At 37.8% G+C, this 17,973-nt stretch overlaps 1 protein-coding gene across 11 annotated transcripts in view; it reads right to left on the bottom strand.

The window, feature by feature from the left end:
* Positions 1-2,144: 2,144 nt before the first annotated feature.
* ZNF81 (zinc finger protein 81) overlaps positions 2,145-17,973 on the bottom strand; it is a 118,977-nt gene continuing 103,148 nt past the window's right edge. For all 11 annotated transcript variants that reach the window (XM_011223128.3, XM_011223124.3, XM_011223126.3 and 8 more), the window contains one exon: positions 2,145-6,532. In XM_011223128.3, coding sequence (XP_011221430.1) covers positions 4,836-6,532 — 1,697 coding nt within the window. In that variant the 3' untranslated portion in view covers positions 2,145-4,835. The remainder of the gene's footprint in view (positions 6,533-17,973) is intronic.

The following is a 17,973-nucleotide window of genomic DNA, read 5'->3' as shown; positions in this document are numbered from 1 at the left end:
GGCTGAAGGTCTTCATGAGGTTGCAGCCAAGCTGTCATGTAGGGCTATGGTCTCATCTGAAGGCTAGACTGGGAGGGTATGCACCCCAACTCACCCACATGGGTCTCTCCATAGATCTGCCCCATGAGATGGCAGCTGGCTTCCCCTAGGGTGAGCCATCTGAGAGAGTACCTGAAACAGAAGCCCCAGTTTCTCCGTGACATCGCATTACCTCAGCTTCATTCTATTTACTAGAACCAAGTCACTAAATCCAGCCCAAGCTCGAGGAGGGAGTTATACAAAGGTGTGGATACCAGGAAATGGGGATCGTGCAGGGTCATCTCAGATGCTACTGACCACGGTGGGCTTGACAAGGGTTGGATGGCTGTATAGCTTCATCTGCATGTCTGGCAGATGAAAATCTGGTTGGTGTAGGGAACCTCAACTGGGATGGTTCATCTCTATTCCATCACTGCTTCATGACGTCTCTCATCATCTAATAGCACAACCCAGGCCTTTTCACGCTTGTACTTGGGATTCCAAAGAGAAGCAAAAGTGGGCAAACCTCAATGTGTAAGCACTTCTCAAACATCTGCTTGTGTCCTATTTGCTAATGTCCCATTGGCCAAAGAAATGGCCAAGCCCAGTTTTAAGGTTTGGAAAAGTGGACTCTATCTCTTGATGGGTGAAGTGGATGAGTCACATTGAAAGGGGGGGCATATATTCTGATGTTAATGGCCGAAGGAGACCATCCAGACTTCTGGCTTCTGCCTAGGATGCAGACATCTGGAAAGAGCATAGCTCCCATTCTAATAATAAGAAAAAATTTGGGTAATCTACAAAATCATAACTTTCTTTGAACTCATCAGAGAACTAAGGTCGTAGAGCAACCAACTAGCTTGATGTATAAGCAAGTACCTCAAAGGAGACAGGAAGTGGTCACTGGGTCACCTGTGGCAAAGCAAGAAGGAAGATGGGTCCACCATACCAGCAGTAAGATTTCAGCAAGAAGTTTTAATGAAGTTCTAAAGGCTGAGTGTGGGAGAGTATGAGAATATAGAACCCCTGGGAACTGGAGACCTAAGGGTAGTCGGCCTTCACTTGCAGGCTCGTTGCTATAGACCTCTCTGGATGCTCACAAGAAATAATGGGGGTAGGGAAGGAGACTGGAGAAAGCCTCTCTCAGTGGTGTAGGCCCGCAAGGGGACAGCTGCTGATACAGAAATGGCACAAAGCCCCAATGGGACCCTGCTTCCTTACAGAACAAAAGCCTTAAACCACTGGGGGAAATGATGCAAACCCAGTCCCCCCCCAGGACACAGGTGCAGACCCGCTGTGGCTAGAGAAAAAGGAAAAGGAAAAAAACCTTCCATTCATGGGAGAAGGGTGGGTAATCATCCTGAGCTGAGACCATTAAAGGCCATTTACCCGTGGGGAGGGGCAGGATTACCAAAAAAGCCTACCCTCAAGACCTAGGGCTACAAGGCCTGCCTAAAACTGAGGTTGGTCCAGGACAACTCCTGACCCCCTACTCATCAGGTCACCAAGACCCAAGTAATAACAGCAGTCTACTACTACGGGAGAGACAAGGGCATGGAGAGAGAGCCTCCTCCCCGAGATGCAGGCACACAGGAAAGGCTTAAAGGCAGGGGTGGTACAAGAATATTGAGAAAAATTATCTGGAAAACCAGTGCCTACCCTAAGCCCAAGGTAACACTTGAGAAATTTGAAGTCCATGGTACAACGAAGGTACCACAGCAACAACAAAACCTGAACCCAGCCCAAACGCTGACTAGATGGACTCATCCCCTCCCCCCTTAATGATTTATCAGAAAAGCAGTCATAACTATTTCCAGGAATAAATATTAATTACCTCAGTTTCTACCCTCCTACATACAACATCTGACATTCAGCCAAAAATTATTAGATGCAAAAAGCAAGAATAAACAGTCCATTGTTAAAGAGACAGAGTGATAAAAAAAATCCAGACTCAGCTGACCCAGTTGTTAGTACTATCAAATAGGGAATTTAAATTAACAATGATTAAAATGTTAGCAAGGATGGTGGGAAATATGAACAACAGGTATGAACAGATGGGGAATTTCAGCAGAAAAATGAAACCTGTAAGAGTCAAATGGAAATACTAGAAATAAAGAAAACATAACTGAGATGAAGAATGTCTTTAATGGGTTCATCAGCAGACCTAACAGAAGTAGGGGTTAAACAGACCTAATGGGGTAGGGGTTAAAAATCCGTGAACCTGAAGATAGGGTAATAGAAATTATCCCAACTGAAACACAAAGCAAAATTAAGACTGAAAAGGGACACACATATAGGGAGGGTAGAAATTTGTAACATTTTTCTATCTAACAAAATCTATCTTCTGGTCATTAATTATTCACATTACCACACCATGCAAAATATGTTCACCCTCATTCCAAGACCTCCAACTGTCTCATCCCAAATTAGGGCATCAGGCTCAAATCCAGGACCTCAAGTTTTCCATATCAGGTTCTGATGTCGCTGAAACTCCTTGGGTGCAATTTCTCAGTTTCTTGATCCAGAGACCTGTGAGCTAAATGACAAGTTATATGGCCATCACCGCCCTCCCCATACACACACACACTCAACACACACACAACGGTGAGATAGGGACTGGTGAACTGCAGTAGATACTCTCATTTAAAAGAAGGGAGGAACAAGAGGCACATCTTAGTCACTGTTCCATAACACAGTCCCACAGAGCAAATGTTGTCTCCCCGCTCCAGAGGATGATGTTTCTTGAGTGGGTCCCAGTTCTACCTGGGAATAGCTTCCCAGTCCATTTTAATATATTGCTCTTGGATCTTCTCTCTGAGACATCCTTCTTTTCCCATAAGAAATGGCAGCTGAGTAACTTTCTCTGTTTGTTTCATGTTCATAGAAGTTAGAGAAGGTAGTCCAAGGCTGCTTTTCATTTTGGACTGTTTCAATTCCTTTAAGTCCAACCCGGAGGTAGTAAAACTCTACTAAGAAACTTCATAGATCTTCCATGAATCTCGTTTGTATTTAGTCCACGCCCCGAATGCCACATTGACAATTCTTTTTAAAACAGGTCCCTCTCTACTTTAGCAATGTGTCAGGCGTGGATGGACAGTGTCATGCAGTTTTTAGAAGCCATTTGGTTTAGCTGACAGAGTCTCCCAAACACCAACTTACATATTTCCCACATTTTAACAAAGGGTCTTATAGCCGCATTCATGATTTGATCTCTACCCTGAGACCATTTTTCGCCTTGAGAATATTTTGATGGCTGGAGAGACTTGGAGATGTGAGAAATAGTTATTTTCCAACCCAGCAAGTCCTGGCTTTTTTTGTATTTCTTCTGGAGTCTGCTTATAAATGGAACAGTTATTTCTTTAGTTCCTCTCTCTTTTGGTACCTTACCATATGCAGCTAAAAAGAAGCAAATTGGTATTTCCAACGTTCTCTGCAAGTTCGTTTGGTATGTTCTCTATCTTCTCACAGAGCATGGTGACTGTTTTGCTATTCTTTTCCTTAGTAAATAACATGAGCTACCATCTTTTCCAGCCTTTCTTAACAGTTTTCCTCAATGTTTCCAGTCTCCACCTGCCACCGAGGCCCAGAACTAATGCCACATGTCTTATGTTTTGTATAATGCCCCCCCCACGAGTATACACTTTTAGGTATTACTTGGCATTTTCTGTGCAACAAACTACCCAAAACTTAGTAGCTTAAAACAAGAATCACTTTATGTATCTCGTAATTCTTCGGGTTGGCTGGGGTAACTAGTATGGCTCTTTCGGTGTGGGCCAGTTTGGCTGGGGCTGGAGGTTGAGGAAAGTCTCACTCTCATGTCTAAGCTGGTCTAAGAGGCCTCATCTGTGGCTTCTCATCCCCCAGCAGAGTACTCCTGAATTTCTTCACATGAAGGTCTCAGAATTCCAGAGAGCAGCAAGAGAAGATAAGGCTCAAGGCAAACTTTTCTCCAGCCTCTTGAATCTCTTTGCTAATGTACATTGGCCAAAGCAAATCACATGGCCAAGCTCAGAGTCAAGGAGTAGAGAGAGCTCTACCTCTTCATAAAAGAAAAAAAAAACAAGTAACATTGCAAAGGGTTATGCATAAAAGGATGGGAGAGGTCTGTGGCTATTTTGCATTGTACCACAATGAAAGATAATAAACAAATGATGTCGTGGAAACAAGTATGAATGATAGGATATTTATGTGTTCAAGTGAGATTATATCTGCAGATGTGTGTCTCTATCAATCCATAATGACCTTAAAACTGTGGATTCACACGAGGATTCAATAGGAAAGATATGTGACAGACACAATTATATTAAATTCAAAGAAGAATTTCAATTCAATGATTCATCCTGTTCTGTAATGTGTTCTGCCACAAACACCCTACGGAACTGAGAGTAGGTCTACACATCAAATACAGTATTTTGTTGTTCTTCATTTTCTTGCCACTTTACATTGCTTAATATAACACAGTAACCATGACTGTCACATACGTTCGCTCACTCCATCTACAAAGAATTTGGTAACACTTTGCCTTACAATACTTTCTAGAGGAAGGCTCTTCCGAATGCAGCAAACTGACAGCATTTTTCCCAGTACGAATTCTATTATATGCGAGGCCATGCAAATATGAAAAGTCCCTTTTATTCAATGCATTCGTAGAGGGTCTCTTTTGAATAATTTTTCTCATCTCAGGTGAGAGAGCCTGATGAATGCTTTTTATTATGCAGTGTCTTCATATAGGATCTGTCTTGGATGGATTTTCTAACACACACTTGGTCCTAACTTCTGTGGTAAGCCTTCCTCATTTGTAAGAAAAAGGGTGACTTTCATGTATGAATATTGCGATGCATACTTAGGACCGATTTCTGAGTGAAGCCCTTTCCACAGTCACTGCATTTATAGGGTTTATCTCCAGTATGAATTGTCTGGTGTTTATTGAAATTTGACCTGTCGGTGAAGGCCTTCCCACATTCTGCACACATGTATGGTTTCTCTCCTGTGTGAATTCGCTGATGTACTTTGAGATGTGGTTTCTTAGAGAAGGATTTCTCACACTGAGGACATTTGTAAGGCTTCTCTGTAGTATGAATTCTCTGATGCGTCATTAACTCTGACTTCTGGATGAAGGCCCTCCCACAATCAGCACAAACATAGGGCTTCTCTCCGGTATGAATTGTCTGGTGTTTATTGAAATTTGACCTGTCAGTGAAGGCCTTTCCACACTCAGCACATATATAAGACTTCTCTCCAGTATGAGATTTCTGGTGAGTGTTGAGATTTGACCTGTTGGTAAAGGCCTTCCCACATTCAGTGCATATATAGGGTTTCTCTCCTGTGTGAATTCGCTTATGCATCTGGAGTTGTGACTTAGAAGGGAAAGATTTCCCACAGTCACTGCATTCATAAGGCTTCTCTCCAGTATGGATTCTCTGATGGGCAATCAAGTGCGCCTTCTGGATGAAGGCCTGCCCACATTCAGTACATATGTACGATCTCTCTCCTGTGTGAATTCTCTGATGCATCCTGAGTGTTGATTTTTGGGTAAAGGCTTTCCCACACTCACCGCATTTGTGGTGTCTCTCTCCTGTATGAATTTTTTGATGTACATTGAGGGCTGAGTTCAGGGAGAAGCCTTTCCCACATTCACTGCATTCATAGAGTTTTTCTCCAGTGTGAGTTGTCTGGTGCCTAAGTAGAGAGGACACCTGAAAAAATGATTTTCCACATTCATTGCATTTATAGGGTTTTTCTCTAGTATGAGTTTTCTTATGCATGATTAATTCTGAATTCTGGATGAATGCCTTCCCACATTCGGTACATATATATAGTTTTTCATCTCTGTGAACTCTCAGATATATACTGAGTAGTGGCTTCTGTGTAAACACATCAACACATTTGCTAAGTTCATGAGGTTTTTCCATAGTGTGGATTCTCTGAGGTGCAAAGAGGTGTGACTTCTGGGTGAAGATCTTCCCGAGTTCAGAACACATATCTGCTTTCTCTCCAACAGGAAATTTCAGATTGTGACTGAGTGCTTGCTTGAGACTGACGACTTTCCCACACTGATTACTTTCACAGAACTGCACTCCTGTATGAGTATTTTCGTGGTTGGTATAAGAAGAACTCTGCGTAAACACTTGACCATGTCCAATGTTCTTATCAAAGTTCTTTGTTGCACTGTTTTTACTAGGAATATGTATGTCTAAATGATGCCTAAAACTCTTTCCAAATGAGTCACATTTATGGGGTCTTTTTGGTGAAAGAATACGATTTGCATTTGGATGAACAAATTTTCCACTGTCTTTATATTCAAAATCCCATTCTGTATTCAGTATTTTCTTATTGATGAAAGCAGCATGACTCAGAGGTTTGCTCTGTTTTTCCTGATATCTTTTTATCTGTTCAGAATCTTGCCACAGTTCTTCTAAAATGGAATACAATGAATCATCTCTTGTGTCTTCACTATGAAACGAAGCTTTTCCAGAAATTCTTTTTTGTGAGGTCTTAATCCCAAACCTCCCATCTAAAAAGAGAAAGAAAAAGTAAAATTGACACAAAGAATAGATAACAGAGGATTAAAAGGTACACATAAGCTAATCCAAATTGAACACAGGGGGAAACCAGTAAACATGATGATGATAACCACAATGATGACAAGAGATACAGCATTTATTATGCACCAAGTTCCTGCATAACATTTACGATGTTCCAGGCATTACTCTAAGAAATATATATATATATATATTATATATATATATTCTAAGAAATATATATATATATAATATATATATATATTCTAAGGAATATATATATATACACACACAATATATATGTGTGTGTATATATTGTATATGTATACACACACACACACACACACACACACCCCTACTCACTTAATGCTTTCAAAAGCCCTTCGAGGTATTTTCTATTATTATCTACCTATTGTAGATAAGGAAAGAGAAGGTCAGAATGGTTATTTATATAATTTGCCCTAAAACATAGTTAATTAAGTGTTGAAGGCTGGAGTTCAACATAAGCAGTCTAGCTCTATTTTGGTAGGAGGCTTGAATATAAAGTAGGGTGGACTGAAGATTAAAAAGACAAAGGTTTTAAGGGAAATGATCTGTGGAGAGACTAGGTTTGGACAGGGTGATTCAAAGTCTAAGTTCACATTAGCTTTTGATTCTAAATCCTCACTACTCTTGCTCCTTTTTGCTTGTTAGCAACAATACTAAATCAATGTGATCAAAAAACCAATTTAATGTGCTAATGGAGTAGACTCGAAAAGTTCTCATTACAAGGAAAACACACTTTGTCTTTTTTTTGCTATTTTTATGAGATGGATTTTAACTATGCTTATTGTGGTAATCATTTCACAATGTATTACGTGAAGTCATTATGCAGGACTCCTTAAACTTATACAGTGATGGAGCATGTCAACTGCATCTCAATAAAACCAAGAAAATGGATTTATTCATGCCTATAGGAAAAATACCGTAGTCATAGCCATCCTGTCCTATACAAATAATAAACAGATTTCTATACTCCAACTCTCTATCTAGGTAAAATTGTTTTCTTGGACCTAAAAATATATATACATCTAACAAGAAGCATGAAATCGTAGAGAAGACAAGCTATTTGTGGTAGGTTGAAAGCCGTCCACTGGAATCTGTTTCACCATTCTTTTGCATTAACAGAACAGCAGCCAGGCATATGGCTGCCCAGTCATATAACATTTCTCAGCCTCCTTTGAAAATTGGTATGGCCACGTGACAATGTTCTCATCAACAGAATATGAGAGGAAATGATGGGTGTCACTTTCAAGCCAGAGCATTGAGACTGTAGGCATGTTTTCTCTATACCCTCTTCTACCTTCTTGCTTACTAAAATCTGGACTTGGCAATAACACAGATACAAACATACAGATGCCACCAAAAAAACAAAAACAAAAACAAAAACAAACAAACAAAAAAACCCAAGAGATGGTGGGGTTATGTAATGGAAGGAACCTGGATTCTGGAAACAACATGAGCAATGAGGTTTTCCAAAGGCCTGTGGTAATAGAAACTTTATATAAGAGAGAAGTAAAATCTTTAGCATTTAAGTCACTATGTCTTATAATCTCTTTATTACTACAAATAAGCTTTAACATAATTAATATACTATTTTCAGAGTGGGAATCACAGATGTTTCCATTACCAGTATAATGCATGAGACAGATTCTTGATAATTTTAAAATGGAAAAATTGTACATTATTTCATCAGCAAGAGATTTTATTTCATTTTTTAAAGATTTTATTTACTTATTTATTTGACAGAGGAGCGAGTGAGCATACAAATGGGGTGAGCAGCAGGCAGAGGGAGAGGGTGAAGCAGTCTCCCCGCTGAGCAGGGAGTCCAAAGTGGGGCTCGATCCCAGAACTCTGGGATCATGACCTGAGCCAGAGACAGACACTTAACCGACTGTGCCACCCAGGCGCCCCACCAAGAGATTTTAGATAGTGAGAACACTCGGGGTCATCAAATCCCGTTTTCCCCTGTGGTCACTTTGATACTGTATTCTGCATACATATCCCATCCAAAATCTCAGCCTCTTAACTCTTAAGTTGCATTTTTATTCTTACGTACTTGGCTTTAATTTATTCTATAGCTATTAAGCACTGGATTCCCAGGCAGGGTTTCAGAAGTACTTCTGCTTTTCACTTTAACTTATAAATATATATATATATATATAGAAAGTATAACTTATAAATAATAAAGTTAACTTCTAAACCCCTGCTGTACTGGACAATGTTTAGATCACCAATACCCATTTTCACTGTAAAAAATCTGCTCCTGCAATAATAAGCTTCTCTACACATTTCCTGAGCCACAGATTCAATGAACAGTACAAAAATGGAGAGTCAACAGTCTAGGTAAGAGCTGTGTGTGCAAGCCTGCAGGCTATTTGCCACTCACAAAAATGCCTCCAAAAGTCCCGTTTATTCTCGAACCAAGAGACACATTCATGCCCTCTTCCTCCATTTAGCCTTCTTAGCATTTTCTTTTGTGCCATTTAAAAACATACTGATGATTCATTAAGCAGTTTGAACCTTTTATTTTGTTTTTTTAAATGTTTTTTAATTATATTATGTTAGTCACCATACAGTTCATCCCCGGTTTCTGATGTAAAGTTCAATGCTTCATTAGTTGCGTATAACACCCAGTGCACCATGCAATACGTACCCTCCTTACTACCCATCACCTTTTACTTTGAAAGTTAATCGATCATATTGCTAGTGAGACTTTGTTTTCCTAAATTTCAAAAGCAGACACCTTCTGTGCTATTCATTTTGCTAATCATTTTAATAGATTTCTATCACAATAGAAACACAGTGCACAAGCAGTAAATTTTTATTATTTGATGCCACCGTCTTCACTTTCCAATTACAATCTATGTTCTACTGAAACCTCTCAGTAGAGTTTTTAAAAATCCCTCTGAAATTTAGCAAAATCCTCTTATATTCTTATCCCCCACAAATTCATTGAGTTAATCTTGGTAAGTATCTCCTTCAGGCTTAGTGTTCAAATACTGAAAATAGGATAGAGGCTCTGATTTTCGGGGACTTTTAAAAAAGAAGCATCTGGGGGCGCCTGGGTGGCACAGCGGTTGGGCGTCTGCCTTTGACTCAGGGCGTGATCCTGGTGTTATGGGATCGAGCCCCACATCAGGCTCTTCTGCTATGAGCCTGCTTCTTCCTCTCCCACTCCCCCTGCTTGTGTTCCCTCTCTCGCTGGCTGTCTCTCTCTCTCTCAAATAAATAAATAAAATCTTTAAAAAAAATAAAAAATAAAAAAGAAGCATCTGCCCCTAGTAATTTTTTTGAAAATCCCTGAAATGGAGAAGGGCAATAAATTTGCCATTTCATGGAATAGATGATAACCTGAAATGAAACAAAATGAAAGTGTCTATTACCTAGATAGGCAGAATACAAGATAATAAAGATCCTAGATGCAGAGACGAACTTCATCTATGGTAGGCATTAAAGACAAGGTGAAAAGTGGAGAGGCGCATGAATTAAGGAACTGTATGGATACAACTTGAACTGGAAATACATGGGCCACACTGGCCATGTGTTATATAATATGGAATAATTGTAAGTTTACTTCATAAAGCCAATGACAAAGATAAATGCAATGTTTCAGGTAACGAAATCTATCAGGAACATTTAGGATGAACTAGACAGAAGAATAGAATCTGCAAATCTCATTAGAAACAGAATAATCCAAGCATAAGAAAATATAGATCTGCTTTTGGGTGATGCTACTAGGAATCAGGTTGAGAGTATATATGAATAGTATTCTTAAAAAAATAGGAATCACAGAGTATAAAAGTTAGTAAGAGAAGATAACTAAGAGGGAAGAAACAAGAAAGAGCAGAATCTGACAAAATTTATAACGTGAAGATTCCTGATTTAGGCAATGATGATGCCAATTCTCCACATACTAAGTAAGGATGAATAAAGTAGAATATTCTATGGGAATTGTCTAATATGCAGGTAAACGTGGTACCAGAACCCAGTTATAATATAGCAACCAGTGGTGTCAATATAGAAGTCATCAGAATACAAATAAAAAGCTTAAGTGTCCAGAATGGAAGATTCTTTTGAGTTAATTACTATAGGAACAAATATCCAGAAGATGGTAAATAACACCCATAACCAGGGGTATCTCAGTGGGGGTAAAGCCTCTATGGAAAAGGAAATGAGCAAATTAGGTGCAAATCAAGGAGAGAAAAAACTATATAGTTAGAAAAGATAAAATAATAGGAACAAGCAATTCACAGAAGGGGAAACCCAAACGGATAACTGATATTAGAAAGAGCAAAAAATAGGGTGCCTGGGTGGTTCAGTCAGTTTAGGGTCTGCCTTCAGCTCAGGTCATGATCTCAGGGTCCTGGGATGCGAGCCCCAGTGCTCGCTTCGGGCTCCCCACTCAGCAGGGAGTCTGCTTCTCCCTTTGCCCTCTGCCCCCACCTCGTGCTCTCTCTTTTATGCTCTCTCTTTCATGCTCTCTCTCTCACACTCTCTCAAATAAATAAATAAATAAAATCTTTAAAAAAAAAGAAAGAGCAAGAAACAATCATTAGATGGGCCACAAAATAAGAAATATGGATAATACCAAGTGTTGACACAGATGTAATGAAATGGGCATACTTGTGTACTGCATGTATATCCCAATGATCAAGTAATATCATTTCTATAAAAATATCCCCAAGGAATAATCTTGTAGGCTCATAAGATGACGTGTATAGGAAATTCTTTGTTTTTTAAAAATTGAGGTATAATTTCTACATAGTAAAATGCAGATCTTAACTGTAGAGCCCAATGAATTTTTTGTATGTATATACCCACAGTTACCCACGTAACCACCATCTAGATGAAAATATAAAACATTTTAATTGTCCCAGAAAGTTCCCCTGCAGCTCTTCCTAGTCAATCACTGACTCTCAGAGATAACCACCACTCTGATCATAGACCACTAATCATTTATCACCATAGATTAGTTTTGCTTGTTCTTGAACTTCACATAAGTTGAGCTATATATATATAGAGAGAGTGTATCTGCATACATGGCTTTTCTGTTCAATAAATTTTTTGAGATTCATCCAAGTTCTTGTGCGTGTCAGTAGCTCTTTCTTTTTCATTGCTGTGTATTATCATATTGTAAGAAAACAGCACAACATTCACCCATTCTCCTGTTGATGGACACTTGGGGTGTTTCGTGTTTTTGGCAATTATGCTAATGCTGATATGAACATTCTGTACATTTCTTTTAGTGGACACATTCATTTCTCTTAAGTAAATGCCTACGAGTGGCACTGCTGGGATACAGGACAGCTGTACATTTAGCATCAGTAGGTACTGCCTGTTTCCCAAAGTGGTTGAAAGTATTTCTATTCCTACCATCAATGTATGTAAATTCCAGTTGCTACAAATACTCATTAACACTTGATATTGTAAGTCTTTCTAACTGCATCCATTCTTTTGTGCGTATGTATCTGCGTCGGGTTGTCCCATTGCGGTTTAAGTTTCATTTCCCGGATAAGTAGTGATGTACAGCACCTTTTCATATACATAATGACCATTTACTTGGATACCTCTTTAAAAGTATCTGTTCATGTCTCTTAGCCATTTCTTTTACTACTGGGTTGTCTGCCTTTCTCTTTTTTTTGATTTCTAAGAGTTCTTTATATATTCCGAATATAAGTCATTTATCCAATCTGTGTAATCCAATTATCTTCTCCCAGTTTCTGGCTTCCTATTCACTTTCTTAATATCTTTTGAAGAAGTGTAATTCTTCATTCGAATACAGTTCCACTTACTATCAAATGAGACGGGAAGCATTCTCTCTCTCTTTCTGTCTCCAAAAGAACTTGAATGATATTGGTATTATTCCTTCTTTAAATAACAGGAAGAATTCACCAATGAAGGCATGTGGGCTGGAAGCTTGTTTGTAGAAATATTTTATTTTATTTTATTTTAAAGATTTTATTTATATAATTATGAGAGAGAGAGTGTGTACACACAGGGGGAGGGGCAGAGGCAGAGGGAGAGAGAAAGAGAATCTCAAACAGACTCTGCACTGCAGAGCCTGACGTGGGGCTTGATCCCTTGACTCTGAGATCATGGAAACCAAGAGTTGGACACTTAACTGACTGAGCCACCCAGGCACCCCTGCAGAAAGATTTTAAATTATAAATTAATATTTTCTTTTAAAAAAAAAGATTTTATTTATTTATTTATTTGAGAGAGAGTGAGAGAGCACAAGCAGGGGGAGTGGCAGAGGGAGAGAGAGAAGCAGGCTCCTCGTTGAGCAGGGAGCCTGATGTGGGGTTCCGTCCCAGATGCTGGATCACGCCATGAGCCGAAGGCAGACGCTCAACCAACTGAGCCACCCAGGCGCCCCATAAATTAATATTTTCAATAGATAAAAAGACTACTAAGATTTTTTTCTTTTTTTCATGATATTTCTTGTAATTTGTGTTTTTTAGGACTGTGTCCATTTAATCTCAATTACCAAATTTATTGGCATACAGTTGGTAATAATATCTTTTTAATATCCTTTTAATATCTGTAAGATTTATAATGATGTTTCTTTTTTATTCATGGCATTAATAATCTGTGTTTTCTCTTTTTCTTCATTGGTCATGTTAGAGATTTATCAATTGTATTAATCTTTTCAAAGAACTAACTTTTGGCTTTGTTAGTTTTCATTATTTTATGTCCTGAGTTGCAAACTTAGATCACTAATTTTTAAATTTTCTAATTTTCTGGTAGGTATGTACAAAGCAATACATTTCAATCTGAGTAGTGCTTCAGCCTCATCCCACAAGTTCTGATGTGCCATATTTTCATTATCATTCTGCTCAAAACATTTTCTAATTCCATCGTGGTTTCTTCTTTGACTTATGGGATATTTGCATGTGTGTTGCTTACTTTCCAAACATTTGGATATTTTCTGGTTGTCTTTCTGTTCAGTTTTAATTTATTTCAACAGTAATTACAGAACATTTAGCATATGATTTCAATCCTTTGAAATCTGTTGCAATTAGCCTTACACCCTAAAATCGGGTCTATTTTGCTCAGTGTGCCACATGCACTTGAAAGAGATGTATATTCTACAGTTGAGGGATGCTGTGACTTATGGTATGCCAATTAGGTTACACTGGTTTATCATGTTCAAATCTTCTATCGCTTTTTAAAGATTTATTTATTTATTTTAGAGAGCGACAGAGAGAGAGCAAGCATGGGAGGGGGAGGGGCAGAGGGAGAGAGAGAATCTCAAGCAGACTCCCCATTGAGTGCAGAGCCCAACGTGGGGCTTGATCCCATGACCTTAAGACCATGACCTGAGCCAGAATCAAGAGTTGGATGCTCAAGTGACTGAGCCATCCAGGCGCCCCTCAAATCTTCTCTACCTTTAGAGATTCTTTTGTCTGTAAACAGACAAAAATCAATTATAGAGATAGGTATGTTAAAATCTGCAACTATGATTATGCATTTTGTCTATCTCTTAACAGTTTCAGTATTTACTTTATATATTTTGAAGCTACGTTATTAAGTGCATAAAAATATAGATTTTTAATATATTCCTGTTGAACTGAAGTTTCATCAATTGCAGGGAAAGAGGGTACATTGTGGAAGATACAACAGACATTAAAACAATGATGAGGAATATTATGAAACAACCACATGCCAAAACTTTGATAACATAGATAAAATGTACAAACTCAAAGAAATCAAAACAAGAAGAAATTGAAAATCTGAATATTTCCATATCTATTAAAGACACTGAAATTGAAATTAAAGGTAATCCTACAAGGAGAACTTCAGACCCATATGAGTTCACTGATATATTTTATCACATATTTAAAGAAAAATTATAAAATTTAAAGCAATCTTATGTAAAAATCACAAAACAGAGGAGTGAATATTAAAAAATCCTAGCAAATATAGCAATTTTACACAAACTCTTTCAGAAGATAGAGTGGGCATGAAATTTCCCAGCTCATTTTATGAGGCTAGCATTAACATGATACTAAGATACTATATGCAAAGTATCTCCCAAAACTGAAGACTAATACCTCATTTAAACATACAGTTAAAAATCCTTACCAATTATTAGCAAACTGATTCAAGAAATACATAAAAAATATAATAATCATGATCGAGTAAGGTTTATCCCAGTAAGGAGGCAAAGTCAGTTTAACATCTGAAAATCTGAAATTCACCATATCAGTAGAATAAAACGTTCGTCCCAATAAATGCAAAAAAAGCATCTGGAAAATCTAATACCCATTCATGTTAAAGACCTTCATCAAACTAGGAATAGGAAGAAACTGCCACAAATTAATAAAGGACATCTAAGGAAAACCACAGCTACTATACTCAATGCTGAAAGACGGAAAGCTTTTGCCCTCAAGGTAAAATAAAAATAAAGGGCATGCAGACCAAAAAGGAAATGAGAAAAAGACATGGTAATTGATGCCAAAAAAATTTAAGGAATTTACAAAAATACTCAGTAGAATTAATAAGTGAATTTAGCAAGGTCTCAGAATACAGGATCAATGTACAGGAATTAATTGTAAGAGTTCCACCTCTAGTATGGAGAAGTAAGCTCCTAAAAAAATCCTTCTACAGACAGTAACTATATTCTCTAGAAAAACAAAACAAAACATGTACTGGTAGAGTGAACAAAAGCAGGCAGATTTTGAAGAGGAGTTAGAAGTTAGAACAAGTCTGGGGCACCTGGGTGGCACAGCGGTTAAGCGTCTGCCTTCGGCTCAGGGCGTGATCCTGGCATTATGGGATCGAGCCCCATATCAGGCTCCTCCGCTGTGAGCCTGCTTCTTCCTCTCCCACTCCCCCTGCTTGTGTTCCCTCTCTCGCTGGCTGTCTCTATCTCTGTCGAATAAATAAATAAAATCTTTAAAAAAAAAAAGAAGTTAGAACAAGTCTGAACAGAGATCTAAGTTGTTACTCACCATAGGTGAGAGCATCTCCAGTTTGAGTCTAACCTAGATAACTGCCTATTGTGACAAAAACACATAAGAATATAACAGAAAATGGTGTTACTATAACGTAACCCTGATAATATCTGGATAACAATCCAAAATTACTCAATATAAGATGACCCAGAAAAATGTTCCCTTTGGTCACTATCCATTGTCTTCAGTAGTTTTTTTCCCCCAAATGTTTAAATTCTAGGTAGTTAACATATAGTGCAATATTGGTTTCAGGAGCAGAATTTAGTGATCAATCACTTACATACAACACCCAGGGCTCATCCTAACAAGTGCCCTCCTTGATACCCATCACCCATTTACCCATCCCACACACACTTCCCCCATCAACCCTCAGTTTGTTCTCTATCATTAAAAGTCTCTTATGGTTTGCTACACTCTCTTTTTTCCCCTTTCCATATGTTTATCTGTTTTGTTTCTTGAATTCCACATATGAGTGAAATGATATGGCATTTGTCTTTCAGTAGTTTTTACAGTGTATTTTTCATAGTTAACAGTTTATATCTGTTAGATGGGTTGGTCTAATAGAAACATTTCAATCATATTAAACTCAAGGTATTTTTATATATGGTGTGAGGTGTGGGTCAAGGGTATTTTTCCTCCAGTACTGATATCCATTTGTTCCAACACGATTTGTTCAAAAACAAAATTCCTTTCCCCCACTGAATTGTATTTGTACCTTTGTCAAAACTCAATTGTCCATATATGTGTGGGCCTATTTTTGGACTCTCTCTTCTATTCCATTTATCTATCTGTTTGTCCTTACATCAAAACCACACTATCTGGATTGTTGTAGCTTTATAATAAATCTTAACACTTTTCCTTCTTTTCAAGACTATGTTGGCTATTCTAGGGCCTTTTCCTATCCGTAAAAACTTTAAAATATCTTTGTCAGTTTTTATCCCCTAAAATTACAAATAATTGATTGAACTAGTCAAATACAATTCAGTAAAGCAATAGATTCCAACAACATGCAACCAACTTGATTTATACACCACAGACCACAACACCCACCAACAGCTGAATATACATTATTTTCAGAGACACATGGAATATTCCCCTAGATAGACCATACACAGAAATCACACAGAGTATGATTTAAATTAGACAACATAAAGTAAATAGACAAGCTCCTTGAAAAATACAACTTACTATGTCTGACAAAAGATGAAAGAGAAAATCTCAATAACCCTATGTCTATGACAGAAATTGAATTTGTTATCAATTTTCCCAGGGAGCCTGGTGGTTCAGTCAGTTAAGCGTCTGCCTTTGGCTCAGTTCATGATCCTGGAGTCCTGGGATCGGGCCCCGTATCTGGCTCCCTACTCAGCAGGGAGTCTGCTTCTCCCTCTGCCCCTTACCCTGCTCATGCCCTCTCTCTCTCACTCTCTCTGTCTAAAAAACAAAACAAAACAAAACAACTTTCCCATCAAGAAAATTCCAGGCCCAGATGGTTTCACTGGTGAATTCCACGAAACAGTAAAAGAAGAAATAACAATTTTACACAAACTATTTCAGAAAATAGAAAAGGGAACACTTCACAACTCATTTATGTGGGCAGCATAATCCTAATACCAAAACCTGACAAAGACATTGCAGAAAAAGAAAACTACAATCAATACGACTCATAAAAAATGCAAATACTTTAAAACAAAATATCAGTAAATACAATCCAACAGTTTATAATAAGGGTTATATATCATAATCAACTAGTGTTTATCTTAGAAATACAAGGTTAATTTAACATTTGAAATTCAACAAATAAACTTACATATTAACCAAATAAAGCAACAACTCATATGATTCCTCTAATAAGATGAAGAAAAAGGCTTTGAGAAAATTCAACACGTAACCATGATTAAAAAAATCAAAAACAAAAACAACTCTTCAACAAGCTAGGATTAAAAAAAAACTTCTATAACCTGATAAAGGGCAGCTTCAAAAAACATCATGCATAATGGTATGCATTTTTTTTAATCCCTAATATCGGGAACAAGGCAAGCATGCTCACACTCACCACTTCTATTCAACATCAAACTGAAGGTGTTAGTGAAATCAGAAAAGGAAAAGAAATTTTTAAAAAGTATGAAACTGGAAAGGAAAAAGTAAAAGTGTCTCTAAAGTGCTAATGATTACTTACATGAAAAACCTCAAGGAACCTACAAGAAAGCTAATAGGTGGATGTAGGAATGCTTCAGGACACAAAGTCAATGTACAAAACTCAATCATGAGCAATTTATACTAGCAATGAACAATCCGAAATAAATTTTAAAAAACGTCATTTACAATACTGTCAAAAAGTATCAAATACTTAGGGATAAATTTAATTAAGGATGCAGACTTCTATGCTGAAAACTACAAAACACTGCTGAAAGAAATCAAACATTTAAATAAATGCA

Source organism: Ailuropoda melanoleuca, chromosome X (assembly GCF_002007445.2).
Source record: "Ailuropoda melanoleuca isolate Jingjing chromosome X, ASM200744v2, whole genome shotgun sequence".
In the NCBI taxonomy this organism is placed as follows: Eukaryota; Metazoa; Chordata; class Mammalia; order Carnivora; family Ursidae; genus Ailuropoda; species Ailuropoda melanoleuca.
Note: the sequence above shows the minus strand (reverse complement) of the source record. Positions and strands in the feature narration are given on the sequence as shown.